Source organism: Leiobunum rupestre, chromosome 6 (genome assembly GCF_980474605.1).
Source record: "Leiobunum rupestre chromosome 6, qqLeiRupe1.1.hap1, whole genome shotgun sequence".
Lineage (NCBI taxonomy): Eukaryota > Metazoa > Arthropoda > Arachnida > Opiliones > Sclerosomatidae > Leiobunum > Leiobunum rupestre.
The window spans coordinates 56,639,978-56,660,795 of NC_143389.1; the positions used below are offsets into that span (position 1 = coordinate 56,639,978).

The 20,818-nt window shown below is 42.4% G+C and overlaps 1 protein-coding gene across 1 annotated transcript; it reads right to left on the minus strand.

Annotated features, from left to right (window-relative positions):
* Positions 1–1,501: 1,501 nt before the first annotated feature.
* LOC149942710 (uncharacterized) lies at positions 1,502–18,159 on the minus strand. Its single transcript, XM_090179513.1, has 24 exons — positions 17,973–18,159; positions 16,956–17,454; positions 16,792–16,894; positions 15,655–15,910; positions 15,444–15,587; positions 15,174–15,371; positions 14,578–14,748; positions 14,419–14,504; positions 13,538–13,745; positions 12,917–13,121; positions 12,279–12,430; positions 12,099–12,221; positions 11,124–11,497; positions 9,379–9,535; positions 8,353–8,415; positions 8,142–8,293; positions 5,446–5,712; positions 5,254–5,377; positions 4,947–5,188; positions 4,189–4,493; positions 3,970–4,127; positions 3,687–3,905; positions 2,412–2,482; positions 1,502–2,329 (listed from the first exon to the last, which is right to left on the minus strand). Exons 1-24 carry the CDS (start codon positions 18,157–18,159, stop codon positions 2,228–2,230), a joined length of 4,566 nt encoding a protein of 1,521 aa, XP_090035639.1. The 3' UTR covers positions 1,502–2,227.
* Between the last annotated feature and the right edge of the window lie 2,659 nt (positions 18,160–20,818).

A 20,818-nucleotide genomic window follows, 5' to 3' on the forward strand; every position in this document is an offset into this window, starting at 1 on the left:
CTTCGGGTCTGATCAGACTTTGGACTCTTCTACGCGTGCCATCTGATTGCACCGTAACTAGATTTCTTAGGACCTGCGCGAGCAAAGGTTAAAATAAGGATTTTTTAGAACTGCCCCAAAAAAAAAATAACTAAACCCCCCAAAACATAATTTAAATGAGCTATAAAAGCAGTTAGAACCTTGGAATTATTTTAATTTATAATGCCTCGCTTGTCACATTAGCGGAATCACCGAATTCGTAGCAGACAAATATTTTAATAAAATTATGAGATAAAAAAGGGCTTTAAATCAGTAACTTTAACAAAACTGGCTTTGTTTGTCGATATGTACCGGAAAGACCTGTCGACCGCGACATCTCCCAGGAGTAATAAACATTCAGAGTGCCCTATATGTGAGCAGTCCATTGCAACGTATAGTTAAATTCTTCACCAATTATTGCAGGGCGGTCGATATTCCGCAGACATTTTTTACGCTCGGGCTCCCGTAGAATTACAACGTTTAGATATTTATATCAAAAGTCAAAATTTAGGCCAGAGATTCCAACAGTAGACCGGTTTCACCCTTTTGGGGCTCATCAGTACTGTGTAGGAACTCTGGCTATCCTCGGAAATCTGCCGATATCAGTAAAACTAATAAACATTCAGAGTGCCATATGATGAGCCCCAAAAGGGCGAAACCGGTCTACTGTTGGAATCTCTGGCCTAAATTTTGACTTTTGATATCTCTCAGGAGGTACTCGGGTATTTAAAATGTTTAATACTTTTTTGCGACAAATTCACGATAAATAGCACTGCCCAAATCCGATTTTAGAACTGCCCAGAACTGCCCACTATTTTAGGCCCTGTGCTCGAAGATTTTATTTTGGGCCCACTTTTCATGCAGTAGGAACTAGGAAGGTTTTGGTTGGTGCAACGATAAAATTAAGTTGATGGAATCGCTAAAACAGTTTCGGTTAGGACGTCTGATCTCGGTGGAAATTTTTTGTTAAGGTTTGGATTTATTACAAGCAAAATTTTTCCCGGGCCCTATGCACTAGTTACGACACTGGACATACGTTTTAGAATACCAGATGGTTATTTGTAAGGGAAGGTGCATATTGGTAGGCCTTGAGCAACGTTCAAAATCGTCTCTCCATAATCTTTGTCCAAAGTATAAATATAAGTGCTTTGTAGTTCTTACGGAGAGTTTTAAGTAAACTTATGATTAAACTTTGTACAAAACCATTTTTATTTTTCCGTTTTCGTAGCATCACGATTTTAATAATTTTATTTATTATAGAGTTCGATAAGTTTATTTTTATTGTTCTTTTTTGTATTTTTTTTTAGAAATACTTTGCAGGTTCTTTTGATTTTTTTATAATAAATATAAAAGCGACAAAATGCGACAATTAATTTCGTAAATGAAAGGACATTTTCGTAGAGAAAGTTAATATATGCACGATTTTTCCCGTGTAGTTTACATTTTATCAATTTATTAATAATTTTAGTAAAATTCCACTTTTTTTTTCTCAAGGCGCGTTTTTGAGTGGACGGATTTCCAATAACACACCCTTATTTTTCAACAATCTTCGTCTAAATCGCGGGAAAACAAAACGTATCCACTTCCGGTGTATTTTTAATTACTGACTTGGTAAAAGCGCGGGTTCATAGGCAATTTGTTTCGGTTAAAGTCTCCGTACAAGTACTCAAGTGGTTTGTCATTCGCAACATCATTCGCGAGTCATTTACGGCCAAGAGCTAAGGGTGATTTGTGGCCGAAATAAGGTTTATGTTACATATGGAATCGTCGAAAACAACAGCGCTTCCACCTCCAAAGCTTGGGCTTTTAGCGTGGATCAGTTTATTTGGAAAAACAGCCTCTCGTAAGAACAGAAAATGAAATCTTTGGAACCCTTTCAAGCGCGCCAAAAATTCGCGCGTTTTACCCTGTTTATTAACCAAGTAATATCACATTCAATTTTTCCAATAGGATAGGACTATTCCAGAACATTGTACCATTGTAAAGCGGGCGATGTAAGCGATTGAAGTTACGGATTTGCCTGGCGTAAGTAATAAGTAGCGTTACGATCTGTCGCTTATTTTAGACCACAAATCACGCCATTTACGCGTCGAGGAGTAGAAACTCTTTGAAACGATGTCGCGAAGAGCTAGGGGCGAATTATCGTTCGAGTCCAGTAGCTGGCGATAAGGACATTAGATTGGTAGATAATGTCCGCTCAGTTCCTGAATTAGGAGATGGAAAAAGCGTCTTCGTCGGTGCGTGCAAGCTCTTGTTGCGACACTTTGGCCTGGTTCTTGGCTTCTTTTTTTAAACGCATGAAAAAGATGACCTAATACGGAGATAAATAAGTTTAATTCTTAAAAGGGAGCTAGTGCAGACTCGAAATTTCATCAAGGGGATATCGAACTTACCACCATCCCCATAATGGTAACGAACATCAACGACGCAACGATAATGCCCGCAATCGCTCCACCGGACAGACCTTCATCCAGATAAGCAAAAGGTGAATTTGGTAAAAGAGAAAGAAACTGGCATTGAGATACGCGAGTTTCGTCTCCGTCGCCAATCCGCGAAGGGTATTTTATAGCAGTGGACGCGAAAAAATAAGAAAAATACGAGGAGGCTACCGGTATACCCTTTGGACTTCGGTCCAAAAATATACTTGTTTTGAACTATTTTGTGCTAAAGAGCTTTTAGGAACCTTTGGAATACGAGAATGGCTTCCTTAAACTGCGGCTGATCTTAGGAACTTCCAACTCGATTCTCCTTGCTGTTCTTCAACCGGATGAAGAACATCACCACCATACCCATAATCGTCACGAACCTGCCGGGAAATTAAGTATTCGGGATCACGTACTCGGGCTGAAATGTCAGACGCTCGTTGCGTTCGAATTAAATAATTACATGAGTGTGGCAACCACAATTCCAGCTATGGTCCCACCGGTCATTCCTAATTAAGAAATAGACACGGATCAGTTTATACATCCTTGACTGGGTCTTTCGTGCTATCGTCTGGGGCAACTACCAACTACCATTCAGCAAAATTCCTTTCATCTACACGTACATCTTCGTATACTTAAGTAGATTAAAAGACCCGAGAAAAAAACGTGCGATAGTTTGAAAATGTGCGTAAATACCAAGTATGAGGAGGACGGAGTGGTTACTTTAAAAGCCAGGAGTTAAGAAAGGGAAACGGAGCAAAGTAGAAAGGTTTGAATCTATAGCGAAGAAGGATTACCGGCTTGGTGAAAGAAACAGGATGACGTTCTAAGGCCTATTAGCTCGTGCGCTAGAGAGTTTATAGATGTTGAGAGAAAGATAGAGATGCAGTGACACTCCGGAGAGGACAGAGAGAGAGAGAGAGGATGGTCAAAACAACGAAGAACGTCTCTAAAGTTGACCTACGACAACGCTATAGCAACAACTCGTAACAACACAAAGTATACAACGATTAATTTTTCGCGAGAAAGCCGACAAAGATTCTGTTAGAAAATAAACCACCAACCCATACCGGTAGCCAAACGAAAAATGAAGGGCTATGAATCGTGATATTTTTGTTAAGAGTAAAAGGTTCGCTTCGCGTCCAAAATGCTTGCCTTTTCATCACGCGCCAACTTCATTTTGGAGCGCGAAACTGGACAATTAAAGGTAATGAATAAACTGAATGGGTTGGAGCGCAATCTCACCGCTTTTGACTTCTAGCGCGGTGAAAAGGCCGGAATCGGACGCCGTGCAATGTACCCTGCCTTCGCTGATTCCCGAAGTTTGTACGTCTTCCATCGACCAGGTTTGCCCGTCCCATTTGTGGCAACGGGTTACCAAACCAGGAACCTTCGTGGTGTGGTTGGCCGTCTGAAGGAAATGCATTTCCAAGCCATCTTTCTCGTGAATTGGAATCTCCTTTCCTGAAATTTGACATGGAAAATTGCACGTCATATCTTCGAGAAGTCGAAAAAAGTCTCGGCTAACCAGTCGTTGGCGAGAAAATTTTTACGCTGAGAACGGGACTCATCCGACGACCAACGTCCCCTTCAGGGTGAAGACTGTGTCCGGGATAAAGGATAAAGACGATGGAGACTTCCTGGCAGTCCGCTTGACCGCACTGTCCACTCGTCCTCTGACTGATTCTGGAGCGAGAAGAGCGTCAGTTTCTGCAAAATGATGGATCCAAAAACTTAAAAACTCAACTTTTCCCGGACTTTCTGACTGAAACGAAAAGTGACTTCTGGGAGGCGACTGGTGGGTAGTTTCTTGAGATAAAAGAGCTCGTTGTTGAGATACATGTGATACAAAAAGAGGACGGAATTATCCGGGTCGTCCGGAGTTCGGAATTCCAACCGTTGAGCGAGCGGCGCTGACTGAACCATCGTCTCGATCAACGCGTCTTGCGTCTTGGAAACGTCCATTAACATATTTACGTCGTACGGGTTACGAGCCGCCAAACGGGAAGTGAAACTGTAGGCACGATTTAGGGCGGCGAACGGTGGCGTCATCTATGTGAAAACCCAACATTATGACAGGAAATGTTTATTAATAGGTCCGTACACTCCTCTATCACTTCCATAAAACGAATTGCAACGCTTTCGTGCGGGGAAAGGGAGTACATAAACGGAAACCTTATAATTATGTCTCGTCGCTCCGTCTAACAGCGGCTAATGGAACTAATATGATTTTAGGTACAAAATTTATAGTTTTCTTCATGGAGACGGCACACTACGATACGCCATCTATTGAATCTTAACATTTTGTTATATACCAATATTTAAAACGAAACTATAAAATATAAGTTATTAAAAAAACAAAATAATTATATTGGTACAAAAAGGAAATTATGCGTAGTAGTCATGAATATGTTCCCCCTGAAACTGACAACCGACTTTCACAAAAAAAACAGTGGTGCGCTGACCCCTCTATAAAAAGATTTTGATTATGACGACAATTTTTACCTTGAGTGAAAAGGCCTTCCGAGTAGCACCGGCGATGGCCGCCAAAACTAACTTCTTCGTCCGTGAGTCTTGAACTCTTATGAATGGTTCCAGGCAGTTGTAGATCAGGGACACTTGACCAGGCATTAAAGGCACGTCTGATATAGATTTCCTAACATACGTTACCACTTGTTCACCAACCACGGAGAGATTGCCGTAACGGGCAGGCACGGACAACAAAGACAAGGCACCGATTAAATTACCTGTTTCGCATACACGCAAACGTTAGATCAAACACGTCCACCGACTAAGTCATCGTTCAACTTACCAGCCGACGCTAGGTTATCGGCTTCGGCTAACAATTTGTCAGTGGATTGAACGACATTGGATGGAGAATTGACCATTACTTGGACGGGTTCCAAAAAGGAACATATAAAAAGGCCATCACACACCTTTCGGAGAATACAAATCACAAAAATTGCGCTATGGGTATATTATTGGATATTTATCTTAATCATACCTTGATGGTCAAGTTAATTGGGTAAGACTCGTTGGTGAAGGTGACTATTTCCGTTTCAGGTATTGTGCCGTTGACCGTAGCGTTGACGCTCGTGTTGGTCTCTTCGACGTAAGTAAGGGGCGAAGGCGGACCCACGAAGAAAATGAGGTTGCCGAACTGGGGACCCGTCAGTGCGACCAATTCCTTTTTATGGTCGGTGAAGAATAGTTGATACGACAAGGGGGACCGATCCAAGGGAACGTGGCAGGCGGCGATTTCAGCCACGGTCTAAGATACACGAAATAATGAAAACAAGAACTAAAATGAATAGTGTAGCGGTTCCGGGGGTGCCTCAATCTTTGTCTCTGGCTGCCACTGCCATCCCCTCGTTGTCTCGCCTTAATCTTTATCTCTGGCTGCCTCTGCCCTCCCTCGTTGTTTCACCTCAATCTTTCTATCTGGATGCCACTGCCACCCCCCCATGTTTCACCTCAATCTTTATCTCTGGCTGCCGCTGCCACCCCTCATGGAATCGCCTCAATCTTTATATCTTGCTGCCTCTGCCCTCCCTCGTTGTTTCACCTCAATCTTTCTATCTGGATGCCACTGCCACCCCCGCCCCCCCCCCCCCATGTTTCACCTCAATCTTTATCTCTGGCTGCCGCTGCCACCCCTCATGGAATCGCCTCAATCTTTATATCTGGCTGCCTCTGCACTCCCTCGTTGTTTCACCTCAATATTTCTCTCTGGATGCCACTTCCACCCCCTCATGTTTCACCTCAATCTTTATCTCTGGCTGCCGCTTCCACCCCTCATGGAATCGCCTCAATCTTTATATCTGGCTGCCTCTGCCCTCCCTCGTTGTTTCACCTCAATCTTTCTATCTGGATGCCACTGCCACCCCCCCATGTTTCACCTCAATCTTTATCTCTGGCTGCCGCTGCCACCCCTCATGGAATCGCCTCAATCTTTATATCTGGCTGCCTCTGCCCTCCCTCGTTGTTTCACCTCAATATTTCTCTATGGATGCCACTTCCACCCCCTCATGTTTCACCTCAATCTTTATCTCTGGCTGCCGCTTCCACCCCTCATGGAATCGCCTCAATCTTTATATCTGGCTGCCTCTGCCCTCCCTCGTTGTTTCACCTCAATCTTTCTCTCTGGCTGCCACTGCCACCCCCCCCATGTTTCACCTCAATCTTTCTCTCTGGCTGCCACTGCCACCCCCCCCCCCCATGTTTCACCTCAATCTTTATCTCTGGCTGCCGCTGCCACCCCTCATGGAATCGCCTCAATCTTTATATCTGGCTGCCTCTGCCCTCCCTCGTTGTTTCACCTCAATCTTTCTATCTGGATGCCACTGCCACCCCCCCCATGTTTCACCTCTGGCTGCCGCTGCCACCCCTCATGGAATCGCCTCAATATTTATCTCTGGCTGTGGTTTCGACCCCTCGTTGTTTCACCTCAATCTTTCTCTCTGGCTGCCTCTTCCACCCCCTCGTTTTATTAAACGCTGTCCTACGCTAATACCGGCCGTAGCCTACGTGATTTATCACCATGCGTATGCCATAAACAAGGCCCGAGAAGTAGATTCGACGTACATGCGCCCCTAGCGGTAATTTGCGGCGATTTTGAAAGAACAAAAAAAAATTAAATTTCCGAGCATCTACGGCCATTGATTAATTACGTAGGTAGTGCTTAAACCCCAGGCACCATGCACCTTAGGCCCAAGTAATACAGCGACTTTTAATGCCTTTTAATCAGGTTACAACGCGTAGGAGGGTGGTGTCTGGCCCTTCATGTCACGCGAGCCAAAAGCGCCCTATACTCAGGGCCGTGCTTAGAGGTCTCGCGGCCCCGGGCGAAATGCATGGGCGAAATTGACAATTGTGAGTTTAGCGGCCCTCCGGTATATACATCCCTATGGTAAAATTTTAGCGGCCCTGGGCGACCGCCCGGCTCGCCACCCCCTAAGCACGGCCCTGCCTATACTTACTATTACCGTTAACCTCAACAAGTGTTTAACCGAAGAACTGCGGTGAAAACCCCTCTAACACTATTCATAAAGACTCTAGTACTTATTTTCACCCGATTTAGCAGTTTTTGCATTACAGTCCATAGTCGGGGTTCTTATTAACTTTAGCTTTTCCTATACTTTATTCTCTGCCACAACTCCCTTATTTGGTTTTTATTGATTAGGCTTAGCCTCTCTTTTCGGTTTAGTGGTACTTATGAGTCCCAAATAGGACGAACCATTGAAAATTCTGGCTATTTTAATTACTTTTTAATTAGTTTTCGACTCGAAAATCTATTTGGTCTGAATTTCCTGTCTTTATTATATTATCGTAGACCTATTGGTACGAATAATTCAGAAGTTAAGAAATTACTTTAAATTGGTTTCGGGTTTATCTTTTTTGCCCTATTTTTATTATGAATTTTTCTACCTTTTCACCTGTTTTAGCAGTTTTTGGATTACAATCCATAGGTAGTTCTTATTAATTTTAACCAGGAATCCATACCTCTACTTGGAATGGTTATCGCGGCAGATTTTCGTCTCGATGTGGCTGACGGTTTTTTGGACGTCATTATGTTAACTTAACAAACAACAACGTGAGAGGGGAGCGCGCGCAAAGGGGATTTTTTTCTCTCGTAGGCGGGGCCAAAGCCGTCAGAGTGATCTTACCATACGCGATTCCTGTTTTAAGTTATTGGCGTACCGTATTGAAAGCTTCGTAATTGTTGATGGTAACGCGGCAGTTGGAAACTCCGGGCACGGCGTAGAATGAAATAAAGTCGGAGTTGCAAATGGTCCCTCTGCCGTTGCAAATGTTTAGAGTCACAACGTACACTCCATATCCAACGGTCACTCCTGCTTATACAAGTATTTTGATATTTATTACAAGTACTTATTTTAAGATAGTTTTTAACCTTCTGGAATCAGCAAATGACTCGTCTCCAAGGATGTGGCGACGAAATACGGTTCCGTTATACCTATTTAATCGTATGATCATTTTTACTAAACAGAACAGCGGGTAGGTTCCGTTATACCATGAGTAACATAATAACATAAGTATGCACTGAACGGTTTCCCGTCCTTTTCTCTTTGCTGGCAAAATTACTGCCAAATTAGTTTGATGCGAAAACACGTTCAAGTATCGAATTGGAATATAACTACCTAATTAATCGTTAACTCAATAGTCAATCGATTTGTCACATAATAATTTATATGGTCATTGGCGAAACAGACTATCATTAAAGAACTTAGCGTTGTGAGAATAGGAAGCGGCATACTTATGGTTATTATGTTACTTATAGTTATACCAAGAACAACTGAGAACAAACAGCTTTGCAATGGGATGTGATGCCGTGATCTACTATGTATGCCATTTTATAGGTAATTAAATTTATATTTCAAAGTGTTTAATAAAATAATGGTTATGTATAATTATATTAACTATTAAGATTGGTTTATTCATTACTTACGTAACATTAAAAAATTTATAATTATTATTAATTTTTAATAATTAATATTATTAAAAATATATTAATTTACAATTACTATTGGGTGCTTGCTAGTAGCGTCGTAAGCATTTATTATACGTCATAACTAAGTCCTGCCTTGAAACGGCCGCCATGACATTTTTTGACGTCACAGATCACGAGGCACAACACCACATGATGAAAAATAATAACGTGACCGCCATTGGTGACTTAATGTCATGGCGGACCCATACGCGTTACCACGGCAACGAACACAAGTCACACCTACGAGCAAGCTACGAATTTGTAAACACAGTAGTATTATTCACCCACAGATAATTACCATGGGTCGGTTAAACTCCCCCCCCCCCCCCACAACATTAGAAAAAAAACGGCATCACAGAAACCTGTTTGTTTTTTTTTTAGTGTCTTCGATTTGTTCTTGGTTATTCTTGTGATAGTATAGTATATAACCTGTGACGTTCCATATGATTTTCTTGAATTTGTTTCGGGGAATCGGAACGATGTAAGCCTCGACAACGATGCTGGCACCAGCAGGCACCATGTAATGGCCTTGCGGGGTCCGTTCGTGCACGGGGACGTTACGAACTTTCAACTCCTCAATGACAACCTTAATCGAAAGATACAGAAAATAATAAGATTTATTTTGTAAAAAAAAAACAAAAAAACCTTTACTGGCAACCTCTGACAAATGCGCATTTGACAAGGGAAAAGATCCTTACACGTTAGTAACGCCATTATAATTTATAAATACCCCAAATCCTAGCAAATAGCGCCAAAAGTCTGACAAGTATCATTTATTTTTCCTGAGTTGAATTTAAACTTTGTAGTTTATACATAAAATGTCGCTTAAATTAGTGTTAGAAGTGGTTTTGGTAAAAAATCTGTATTTAATTCCCGCCTATAAGTTTAAAATGGCGACATCCAGTGGTGTAGCTAGAAAAAGTTGCGCCCGGGGCGAGTGAAAATTTGGCGCCCCTAATATAAGCTTATTTTTTTTTGCAAATAATATTTTGGCGCCCCTATACCCTAACATGACGGTGGCGCCCGGGGCGGACGGGGCGACCCTAGCGACATCTATTTGAAATTAAATCATTAAAATCGAACAGGAATTCATACCTCTACTTGGAATGCTTATAATGCCGTGTCGCGTATATTAAGATCACTCTGACGGCCAGGGTCGGATATTCACTATTGGGGGCCCTGTGCAAAGTAGAATTTGGGGGCCCTAAAAATATCAGACTTTACTTTCCGACTTTAAATAATAATGTGGGGTGGCGGAGTAGTTAGCACTTTCTCCTCGCAGCAACAGGAGCCGGGTTCGTTCCCAGTTTGTGGCACTGGGTGACAACTCGGAACCACTCCTTCCGCTTTGAGTTTGCAAGTTATCTCCCCCACTAACTTAAGGGGTTTTCCCTCGAGCTATTCGGTTTCCCCTTCCATAAAAACTTGTTGAGGTTAACGGTAATAGTGAGTGTAGGGAGCTGTTGGCTCGCGTGGCATGAAGGGCTTGCCACCACCCTCCTACGCATTGTAACCCGGTCACCTGAATTAATGGCTTTAAAAGTCGCTTGATGACTTAGGCCTAAGGTGGTGCCTTGGGTATTAGCCTAGCTGATTATTATTATTATTATTATTATTATTATTATTATTATTATTATTATTATTATTATTATTATTATTATTATTATTATTATTATTATAATATTTAAAACAAATGGAAACACATTTATTTCGAAGGAGGGGCCCCTAACTTCGGCGGCCCCTGTGCCATGGCACACTTGGCACATGTCTTAATAGGGCCCTGCTTACGGCTTTGGCCCCGCCTACGAGTTAAAAAATCCCTTTGCGCGCGCTCCCCTCTCACGTTGTTGTTTGTTAAGTTAACATAGTGACGTCAAAAAAAAACCGTCAGCCACATCGAGACGAGAATCTGCCGCGATAAGTATTCCAAGTAGAGGTATGGATTCCTGCCCAAATTTCGAATTTAAAAGATTTCCATTTTGAAATTTGAGAAACCAAAAAAGCAACGCTACGTTTTGCATCAACTCCCGCCTCGATTCATTTCGGGGGGGGGGTGAACTATTACACCCCATAATAATGCCATTGCCTACTATAAGGGCTTTGCTATACATGGTTACATCCCTTTAAACGATTTATAAACCCGTCTATTGAAGTCGAAAGAATGTATACCGTACTTGAGGATAAACCTTTTCATCGTCAATCTCGATGGTGGTGAAGTCGCGTTCGATAAAGGAAGGATCGGAGGTGTTGTAAATCTCCAGAGTGAAGTTGAGCATTGTGACGATGGTCGTGTTTATTTGCTTGGCGCTGAAGACGATGTCCTTGTTGGTCTGCTCAGTCTCGTTGATCAGAAACTGCCTGGTTTCGTTTGTGGGCGCCGAACTGTAGCAGGGGAATTTCTTTTCCGGTGGCTCGTCCTTGTGGGTGGCGAAACAGCGCCACTCGTACCTGAGAGGGAGTCCCCAGATGTCGCCGTAAGCTTCGCCCTTCATGACGATCTTGCTGGCATTGACGTGCATCTGACTCCCGATGATTCGGTTACCCGTGCCTAAAAGTCAGTCAAAATGTCAAATACGTTTCTTTTAAGAAGCCAATTTCTTACTTAGTGAGACCTAGGAGCAACAAACACAATGCGAACGCAGCTAGTCTTTAAACACGCTATCGTCGTGTTGCGTACAAACTTCATTGGACGAGCCTTTACGCTGAACGTTTTACGGAAAGGGGGAAGACAATTTCCGAATTTCCCCTTCCGACGGCAGCAGGCACTAAAGCGTCTAACCAATGAAAAATGTACACAAGAATATGCACGACTTTCGACGGGTTGTGTTCTCCTTGTGTGGGGTGCTGTGTTTGTTGCTCCTAGGTGAGACTGATATTAAAAATTCAGTATTAATTTATTTTATTTATTTATTTATTTTATTATTTCACGAGCGCTGAAATTAAACATTTATTTATATTATATATAAATATTTTATTATTTTAAAATTTTCGCTGCGTTACGAAACAATTCATCGGTAGTTAAGTTCAAAATTTCATTCTAATTGGTTAACTTTTACTATAACTAGGGGGCTGACCAAAGTTTCGCCATTTAAGAAACATCTTTTCAATGAATTCAAAAAGTGGACCTTTTACCATCAAAGTGTTTTTACCTCGAATCTTGGCCGTAAATTGTTTCTTTCCGACCTTGATCGACACGGATGACGTAGTGAAGTTTCTGGTATTGATACCGTTGTCCATGAAAGCGTTGGCCGTAAAAGTGATCAGGGAATCCTCTAAATAATACGTAGAGTATGAGCCGGATAGAGGCGAGTAATGCGGTAAGTAATTACCAGGGAGAGCGTATGGATAGACGGGATATATGCTGGACCAGTAATTGTCTTTATCCATCTTGACTCTAGGATCACTCGCTGTCCAATAAGCCAGCGCCCTGTGACCATATCCCACGCAGGACGGAAGAGAAAGTTCGTAATACAAGGTGGCACTGCGGTGGTAGAGAAATTAATTAATATCTGAAAGTATAGAATATATCTCTAGCGAGATACGTATCCACCTCCCTAACGCTTGAAACATCTACTTTCAAAAGCCACCGTTGTTTTTTAAAAGAGGTTTTGTAAGATACAAATTGTTAATTCTACATGTATATAGTAGCGCGGCCTTCTTGTCACTTACCTCACTGTCTGTTACTTTAAAAAGCAAGAAATTTGTGCTAGAGTCGAGAGACATTTCGGAGTTTCTAGCGCCCCCGAAGACAATATTAATAAAGCTTTGTCTGATGACGTAAGGGTAACATCTAAATACATGTCCTACGCAGTTTTAAATCGTTAGGCGAAATATTTATGATTTATCCGTGGAATTGGCGAAGGTACTTTTTTAATTTGAATGTACTAGATGGATAGTTTTCTCGCGTGATATATATTATAAACTTCTGTTCAGAGAATCCCGTTTTTCTAGTAGTATAAGTGTATACCCTTGGCTCGGTCTGAGTGGGCGTGGATTCATGTTAGTGCTGGCGTAAGCGACGATGATCGGCGCCAGAAACGGCATCCTTTCAATCTGATGCGTTTTGCTGTACGAATTCTTCGCAGTTGTCACGACGGTCAACACGATGTTGTATTTCACCTCGAAATCGAAGTATTCGCTTTGCAAATCCAAGTTGAGCCCCGTGTATGGATCTGTTACGGAAAATTCTAAAGGTTAGTAGCTAAACTAAACACGTTTTCCATTTGACTGCTCGAGATTTACACCGAATAGCTAAAACATTTGCTCAGAGCGCACCCAGCATAATTGGAACACGGGGAAATTGGTTGGAGCGTATCCGTGCACGCCAATGGAACACACAATGTTGATTGGGGAAGATCTGAGCGCGCAAATCATGGAACACGCATTGTTGATTGGGGAAGATCTGAGCACGCAAATGGAACACGCAATGTTGATTAGGGAAGATCTGTGCACGCGAATGAAAGATGCAATGGTGATCTGGGTGAACTTGGAGTGCTTTAGAGTAGCCAATAAAAACGCTCTAAGAAATTCACTGGAGAAACGTAACGATGACAAAACAAAGGTAACAAAAAAAATGGATAACAATTACCGTTTTTATCGAGAACCGCTTCCGCGAGAGGATCGGAAATAGTGCCCCCATCTGTTCTCGAGACAACCCATTGATAGCTCGGTTGCCCGTCGCTAGGGGCGCTGTGATGGCCGAAAATGGTGAAAGATCCGCAACTGGGAATGCGGTTGGGCCCGCTGATGCTGACGTTCAAGTGGACTTCCTGTCGCACCCTCCTGGCTACTATCACCTTCAAACGAGATAACCATTAGGACGCGATACTAACGACCAAAAGATATTAGGATCTATAGGAAAGTCTTGATCTTGCTTCTACTGGGCTTAACTCGTTATTAAATGAGCACTAGAACACTTAACTCAAAAAGCCAATAGAATTGCTGGAACCTCGCGCCTTTTTCTTTAAACAAAATTGACCTCTTCTGAAAGCTTTTGGGTAACCAATTTAAGCTTACGCTAATTGGTAATCCCAAATAAAATTATTTTATTTTGAATAGTTTTAATAAATTCTGATACAAGAAAAACGTGTAGAAGTTAACGGTAAGAGTTAGTTTGGGCCCTGTTGGTTCACGTGGCTTGAAGGGCTTGCCACCTGTTTAAGGCATTTAAAGTCGCTCGATGACTTGAGCCTAAGGTGGTGCCTTTAGTATTAGCCTAGTTGATAATTATTATTAAATGTCTGCTTAAGATATTGTAGAATATTATTTTGTAAGCACTTATAAGTTTAGTTTAGCCTGATTAAAGCCTCAAAAAGAAGCTAACTACTTTCTACTGCAGCGGACTTAACGTTTTGTTAAATTCCCTGAAAACAGGTCTTGGGATGAAAGCAAAATCTTCAAAAAATAGGCCGTTCAAGACTTTCTGACTTACTTTTGAAAGGACGCAATGCAAATAATAAAAGCAATTACTAGATTTTCGGTGGCTGGAATGGCCACTTGCTGATCGTCTTCTTTCAGTATTCCAGATTTGAAAGTTATCGTCGCGGACTCCTCATCTTTTGGAAAATCAAATTGCATTATGAAACCGCGATATTCCCGATAGTTGTAAAAACCGAAACGATTCGTTACTTTGAAAAGGTTTTTTCGGAATGATAAGTAGTTGAGCCTTGGTAGCCCATTTGCAAATAACGCCCGGACCAAGCACTTCCAAGGTCGAATCCTCGAGCAGATCGGAACAAGGGCACTTGTAAAGACCACAAATGTTGATGGTACGATCGAACGCGACGCTGATTACTAGCCCTGATTGGGAATGGAAAGACGAAAGGTCAACGCTTAAAGGTTCCGGAAGGGAAATTTCTGATAGGCGCTACAATAAAACCGATTCCCTAGGAAGTATTACGCACTCTAGACGGACGTTATGTCGTCCTTGCTGAATGGGCCAGAAATAAGTCTGGTTTTCAAAAGGCGAAAAACGCTGCGACGGCGATCGTTGACGCAAAACATTCACCGTTAGGCTTAATGCATTTTTTTTTGCGTCGACCATCACCGTAGTAACGTTATTGCCTTATTTAAAAAGGTTTTCTTCTTCGGTTAGCCACGTTAATCTGGAGACCGACCAAGTCTGACCAACAGAAAATATTGCGTACAGTGATCCCGACTGGGCTTACGAAGGGGGAACGCTACTAAGAGGGATAAGGTTTTATTGAAGCGTCTATTTCCGTTACCATCTTCCGAAATGTGAGCTATTTTGGGCGCGGGCGCGGGGGCGTAAAACGTGAAACTAAAGGTTTGGTTTCCGAGTTCGTGTTGACCATTGTACGTCGGTCGAATGTGCACAGTCATAGAAGACCAAACCAGTGGGAGAATGCAGACGTGGTTCTCTTTGGACTTATGCGTTTTCTTTCCCAACCATTTCGGCCAATCTGTACGCGACGGAAACAAAAGAACCGTCAACAAACGGATAATGGCAAAATAGCAGCGTGAGACGCGCTTACTTTTGCCCAGAATAAGGCACGTCAAAGGAAGATCGAGAACATTCTCGCCCTTGAAACGGAGAATCACTTCCTTGTCCGTGTTCGTCAGATTCAGAATGGACCTGTAGTGATATCTCTCAGGCGTCATCGTCGTGTACTTAATTTCTAAAACGCCAAACAGCCGGTCAGAGGACATTGTATATTAAGACCGATCGAATGACGTCCAACGTACTATTTTTGTCGTAAATCTCCAAGACATAGTCATCCAATGAGAGGACCTCTTCTTCCGCCGGATTGAGGTTGTTCTCCCTCGCCGTCACTTGATACTTCCCAACAGGGAGTTTCTCGGGAATAAAACATCTCAACATTTTAGGGCTAAAATTGCTGGTGATGTTCAAAGAGACTTTGGTTGCGTTCCGGTCGCTTAGATCGTTAATGTGGCACGTCATGTTTCTCTTTTGTTCCTCGAATGATCCCGATATTCGAATCTACAAGAAGAATTAACAATCAGCCGACCCCAATCTGTCATGGTGACTAGCGCGTAGTAGCTCAAATTGTTGCGCCATGCATCTCTAGATTCGTCGCTGAAATTTTAATTCGCAAAGCAATCAGAACCCTAGAAACTTTCGTCTGCTCAATACTCTTTTAGCAACCAATTTAGAGATGGCCGTAGTTTAATTACAAAACTTCGCTTGGCATATCAAGGCTTAAAGTGAAGCCAGAAATAAGTCTGGTTTTCGCGGCGACGGCGATCGTTGACGGAAACAAAATCACCGTTAGACATAATACAATTTCTTTTTGCGTCGACCAACACTGTAGTAACGTTTTTGCCTTATTTAAAAATGTTTTCTTCTTCGGTTAGAAATGGAAAGTGGAACCACATTGGTCACGGCTCTCGTGTTGACGTGGGAAATAGACGCTTGAATAAAACACCTTCATGGAAATTGCCAAAAAGTAATATTTCCGAGAACCAATACCTTTTAGTTACCGTGTATATAGTGCTTGTGGAAATAATGGAAACTTTTCACCTGTACGGTATGCAATAAGCGTTTCCTTTTAACCAGGTACCTTTTTTGACATAGCTTAGCAAAAAACGTTCTACTTACAGGTGAAAAGTTTCTATTATTTCAACAAGCATTATATAAACAGAGATTTGCAGGTTCTGGCTCTCGAAAATATTACTTCTTGGCAATTTCCTTGAAGATGTATTATTGAAGCGCCTATTCCGGCAAAGAAAATCAAATGAACCGGATATTAGCACGTCAACACTATCCCCTACTTTTGGAGACGAGATAAATTAACAATTTAGGCCAGAGACAGCCGTAGCTTCCATTCATGGTTCAAAAGTTCCAAAAACTATAACGCCTACCTCGAATTTAGTTTCGGTCGGTGCGTGCGTCGGCCAGATTTGATTTATTTTCAGGCACTTTGTACTCTTCTTGTCGCAATTTCCGCAGATGTCCGCCTTGTGCCTGAGAGGTAAAAGACAAAGGTTGGTTTAGAAAATACCCGTATCGAGAATGGGCAACTCACACTTTGCATTTCAGACATTGCACCTCCGTTCCGTTTCCGCATTTGACGTCGACGCAAGTTTCGTTGAGCAGACTCGGGTAGTCGACGCAGGAGCCGCACATCTCCCTGTAGTCCGACAACTTGACATTTCCGGGCAGATGGCAATTTCCCCGGCAATCTTTGAAGGGACTCGCGACGCCCGTGTTGCCCAAGACGCAGACGCCGCATTCGTCCTTGTGGTATTGGCGAGAGTCGGCGTATCGAACGGAATTCTCACCGGTCAAGCACAAACCCATACAGTTGCGGACTTCCTCGTCGTCGGTGCCCGGTTGAGTGCAAGTTAGGGTGCATTCGTCTAAGAAGGCCCTTCCGCCGCAAGTGTTGTTGCAATCCAAGATGGCTCCGCCGTCGCAGACGTTATTGCAGTCTTTGCCGTAATCGTCGGGCAAGTTCGTACTTCCATTCACGCAATATCCGCAATCGTTCAATTTGGCGTCCGGAAACCCAAACAACGCGCAATCTGAGCACCGTCACGAGACACAAAACAAATTCAGATATTGCGGGAAAACAAAAACGGTTTGTATAAATAACTGAGAAAGTGACTATGAACTAACGTCAAACCCAAAAAAAAAAGATTCGCGCCTCTAGCGATAAAAATACGCCACGTAAAGACTTGAAGCACCGGTGTTTAACGACGAGGCAAAGAGACTAAGTCTAAAGAAGGGTGCCCAACTTTTATTGGCCAAAAATCCTCAACCCAAAGAGAAAGACCGTAGTATTAATATAATACCATACCCTTATCCTAACCTTAACCTTAATATAATCTAAATTAACTAAAACCCTAAGCCTAGCCATCGATTCGCGAGTTTCATAGACCCTGCAAATCCACAGGGAACCGTGGATACTTTTCGTCGTTTATGTCTGAAATCCACTAAATTTATAAACGGGTCTCAGTAAAATGTTACACTTGGAATATAGGGTTACTGATACGCTTCCGCGAAACAATGATACGAAACAAAAACGAACAAATGAACTTGCCTTGTTTGAAAAAGGTCGGATATAAAAGCTTGTCGTTGTGGGGATCTTGACGTCCCATTGCCAAGATGACCACGGAGACTAGGAAATAGAAGGTGGTCCTTTGCAGGGAACCGCAAAGGCGGGTGGCGGCGCTGGTGCGGAGGGCGGCGGGTCGGACTCCGTGCCGAGATCGGAATTGAGAAAGCATGGGCTCTCAGGTCCGGCCCCGCCGACGATACCGCGATGCTATCAACGATGATTGGCGTCCATTTGAGGCCGTCGACTCACTCTGCGCCAAACAATCGGATTAACCCATATCGAAAACAATTCTTTCCGACGTGGTTGAGAGATCGGATAAGGGATAACGGTCGGGAATGGAGACTCTTTCGACGCAGTCCCGGGAAGTTCGTATATATCGACCAGCGCGTCAACGAACTACTTGGGCCACGATTTCTGGGTCATTAGCGTGTCTCGACCAGAATTACTAATTTAGATACGCCGTTACTCGAGATGACTGTAGTTGTACTAGCGTAGGAAGCTATAGACCTATTTGCACGTTTTCAGATCTAATAAAGGTATGTGCTTTAACCCAGAAACGTATAATTTATACCATACTAGAAAAATATCCTTTATAAAATGGTGCCCCAAATTTGATTCCAACATTGCATCCCAAATTGGACCGATACAAATTGTTCTTTGACAGAAAATTACAATCCAAAATGGGCTTTATTTGATCCAACTCAAATGCATCAAATTCAATTTTATTCCGTTTTGATCACAATTATTTGATGCAAACAGATTTGTATTCAAACTGGATTTGTCTTTATTCCAGCTAAATCCAATTTTGGACATTGGATCAAGTTATTTTCGTAAGAGATTCGGGTCCCTAAAATGGTATTATGTTATTCGCTTGAAACAGGTAACTTAGCAGGCTCCCGATTATTTTTTTTTTTTGATTTTTTCATTCGGGATTGGAACGTGTGGGACAAATTCAGTCCGCTCGTCCACCTGATTAATCAGGGCGAGATATGTGTAACAGCCACGACTACGGGGGGATACGTGGGGACAGGGGTGGGAACACCAGTGTCGGAAGTATTCCGACCACCCGTTGGGGAATTGGTGGTCGTCCTCACACGGCCATCCACAAACTCTGCCTCCCAGACGCTTGGGATTACAGGAGTACGCCACTACTCCCGGCTGATGGTTTTTTTAAAGATTTTTCAGGAGAAAAAATAGTGCGCGTTAAAATACATCATATGGTGGTTTTCTTAAACTATTACATCGGGAAAATATGGTTTTGAAAGAAAAGATCCGTACTCAGTATAATTTGGACGTATTATATCGTTTGCGGTGTTTCGGCAGGGAATTCGCGCCCATTGGAATATGTCCTCGAACCTGCAAAGGTACACGTTTCATTTTAATGGCCTAGTTCAGATACTTCTACCAGTTAGATAGCCCTATAGCCCATTAAAAACTAAAATTTATGGCGAAAACCGCATCAAAAAATATTGAGTGGTTAATTTTTAATAAAATAAATAAATTTCGGGAAATCGAAAAGCGCGCGTCCGCCGCGACACCTGGTAAGAAGTCGGTGAGATAGAAAAACAACGTAAAAGCGCACGCTGCTGAAAACGCAAAAAAATATGTTTTGCACGCGCGACGCGTTCCAGTTATGAAGGCGGATGCACACATAGCCTTCGCGCGCGAAATTTCGCTAGCAAATCGCGTCGCGTCACGTGACTTAAATAGAATGGAAGTCATGGCGCATGGGCGCGTGCGCGAAAATTCGCAGGCGAAATCGCTTGCGAACCGTATGTGTGTTTGGGCCTTTAGAGACCCAAGCCTAAATTGCGCGATTTTAAAAGTTAGGATAGTTTGCAAATCGCTCATACGGGGTTTAGGGGCGCTGGCGGCAGCCAATAAGATGGCGGCGAAAATTGAAACCCAAACACCTAGCGTTATTTTTCGTTTCAACTTTTTGGGTCAAAAGCTATTTTTTCAAGACAAAAAAAGGTACGTGTTAGTATATTGAACGTCTTGTTAATCTTTTGATACGGAAATAAGGCCATATTTGGAAAAGCTTGGCCGTTCCCCTTTAAAAGTTGAATCTTAGATTGACCAAGGAAAATATTGGAATTAGGCGTCACGAAACGCTTCAAAACAATTACGCTTTTTCCAAAACTAAAAGTCCTAAATATGCTTTTCACTTGGGAAATTTCTAGAAACTTTGGAAGGAGCGAAATAGCGAGACTTACTCTAACGATAATCGATATTTGTACGCACGAATTATTCGGAGTCTCATTTTGCCAAAGTCATTACCTACTTGAGCCTTACCAATGTCCGAGAGTCTATACAGAAATTGAGTAAAGTTAAGGTAAAGGGACACCTCTTCGGTTGGGTTTACGGTTTTGGTTCCAACAAGAAAGTTGTTGCGCTCAATATTATTAGTTCAAATATCTTTGATTTGACCAAATTTGACCAATCAGCAGCCGAGAAATTTAAGGTTAATTAATTGAACCTGATTTCTGTAAGATTGGCTGTCATGAAAACCAGTTTTAGAATAAACGAACTCCGTCGTTAAACGAGCTCCAGCGTGTATCGTAGCAGACGTTGGCATAATTGAACCGGTGTAAACTATTCAGTATTTATTTGATTTAGTCACATTAAAACTAACCAGATTATTTTATTATCAAACACTGAATTCATTAACCTTCAATTTCTCGGCTTCTGATTGGTCAAATTTGGTCAAATCAAAGTTATTTGAATTAATAACATGGCGAGCAACAACTTTCTAATTGGAATCAAATCCGTAAACCCAACGAATCTCGAGATAGTTTTGAATGACCTTGAACCATGTCCTCAAGGCC

What these genes read in the sequence shown, in the direction of transcription:
- LOC149942710 (XM_090179513.1), bottom strand. Translation starts at nt 18,159, where the DNA reads ATGCTTTCTCAATTCCGATCTCGGCACGGAGTCCGACCCGCCGCCCTC. An exon ending in TCCGAAAAAACCTTTTCAAA is followed by an intron (nt 14,505 to 14,577) that starts GTAACGAATCGT and finishes ATTTTCCAAAAG; the next exon opens with ATGAGGAGTCCGCGACGATA. An exon ending in CGATAACCTAGCGTCGGCTG is followed by an intron (nt 5,189 to 5,253) that starts GTAAGTTGAACG and finishes TATGCGAAACAG; the next exon opens with GTAATTTAATCGGTGCCTTG.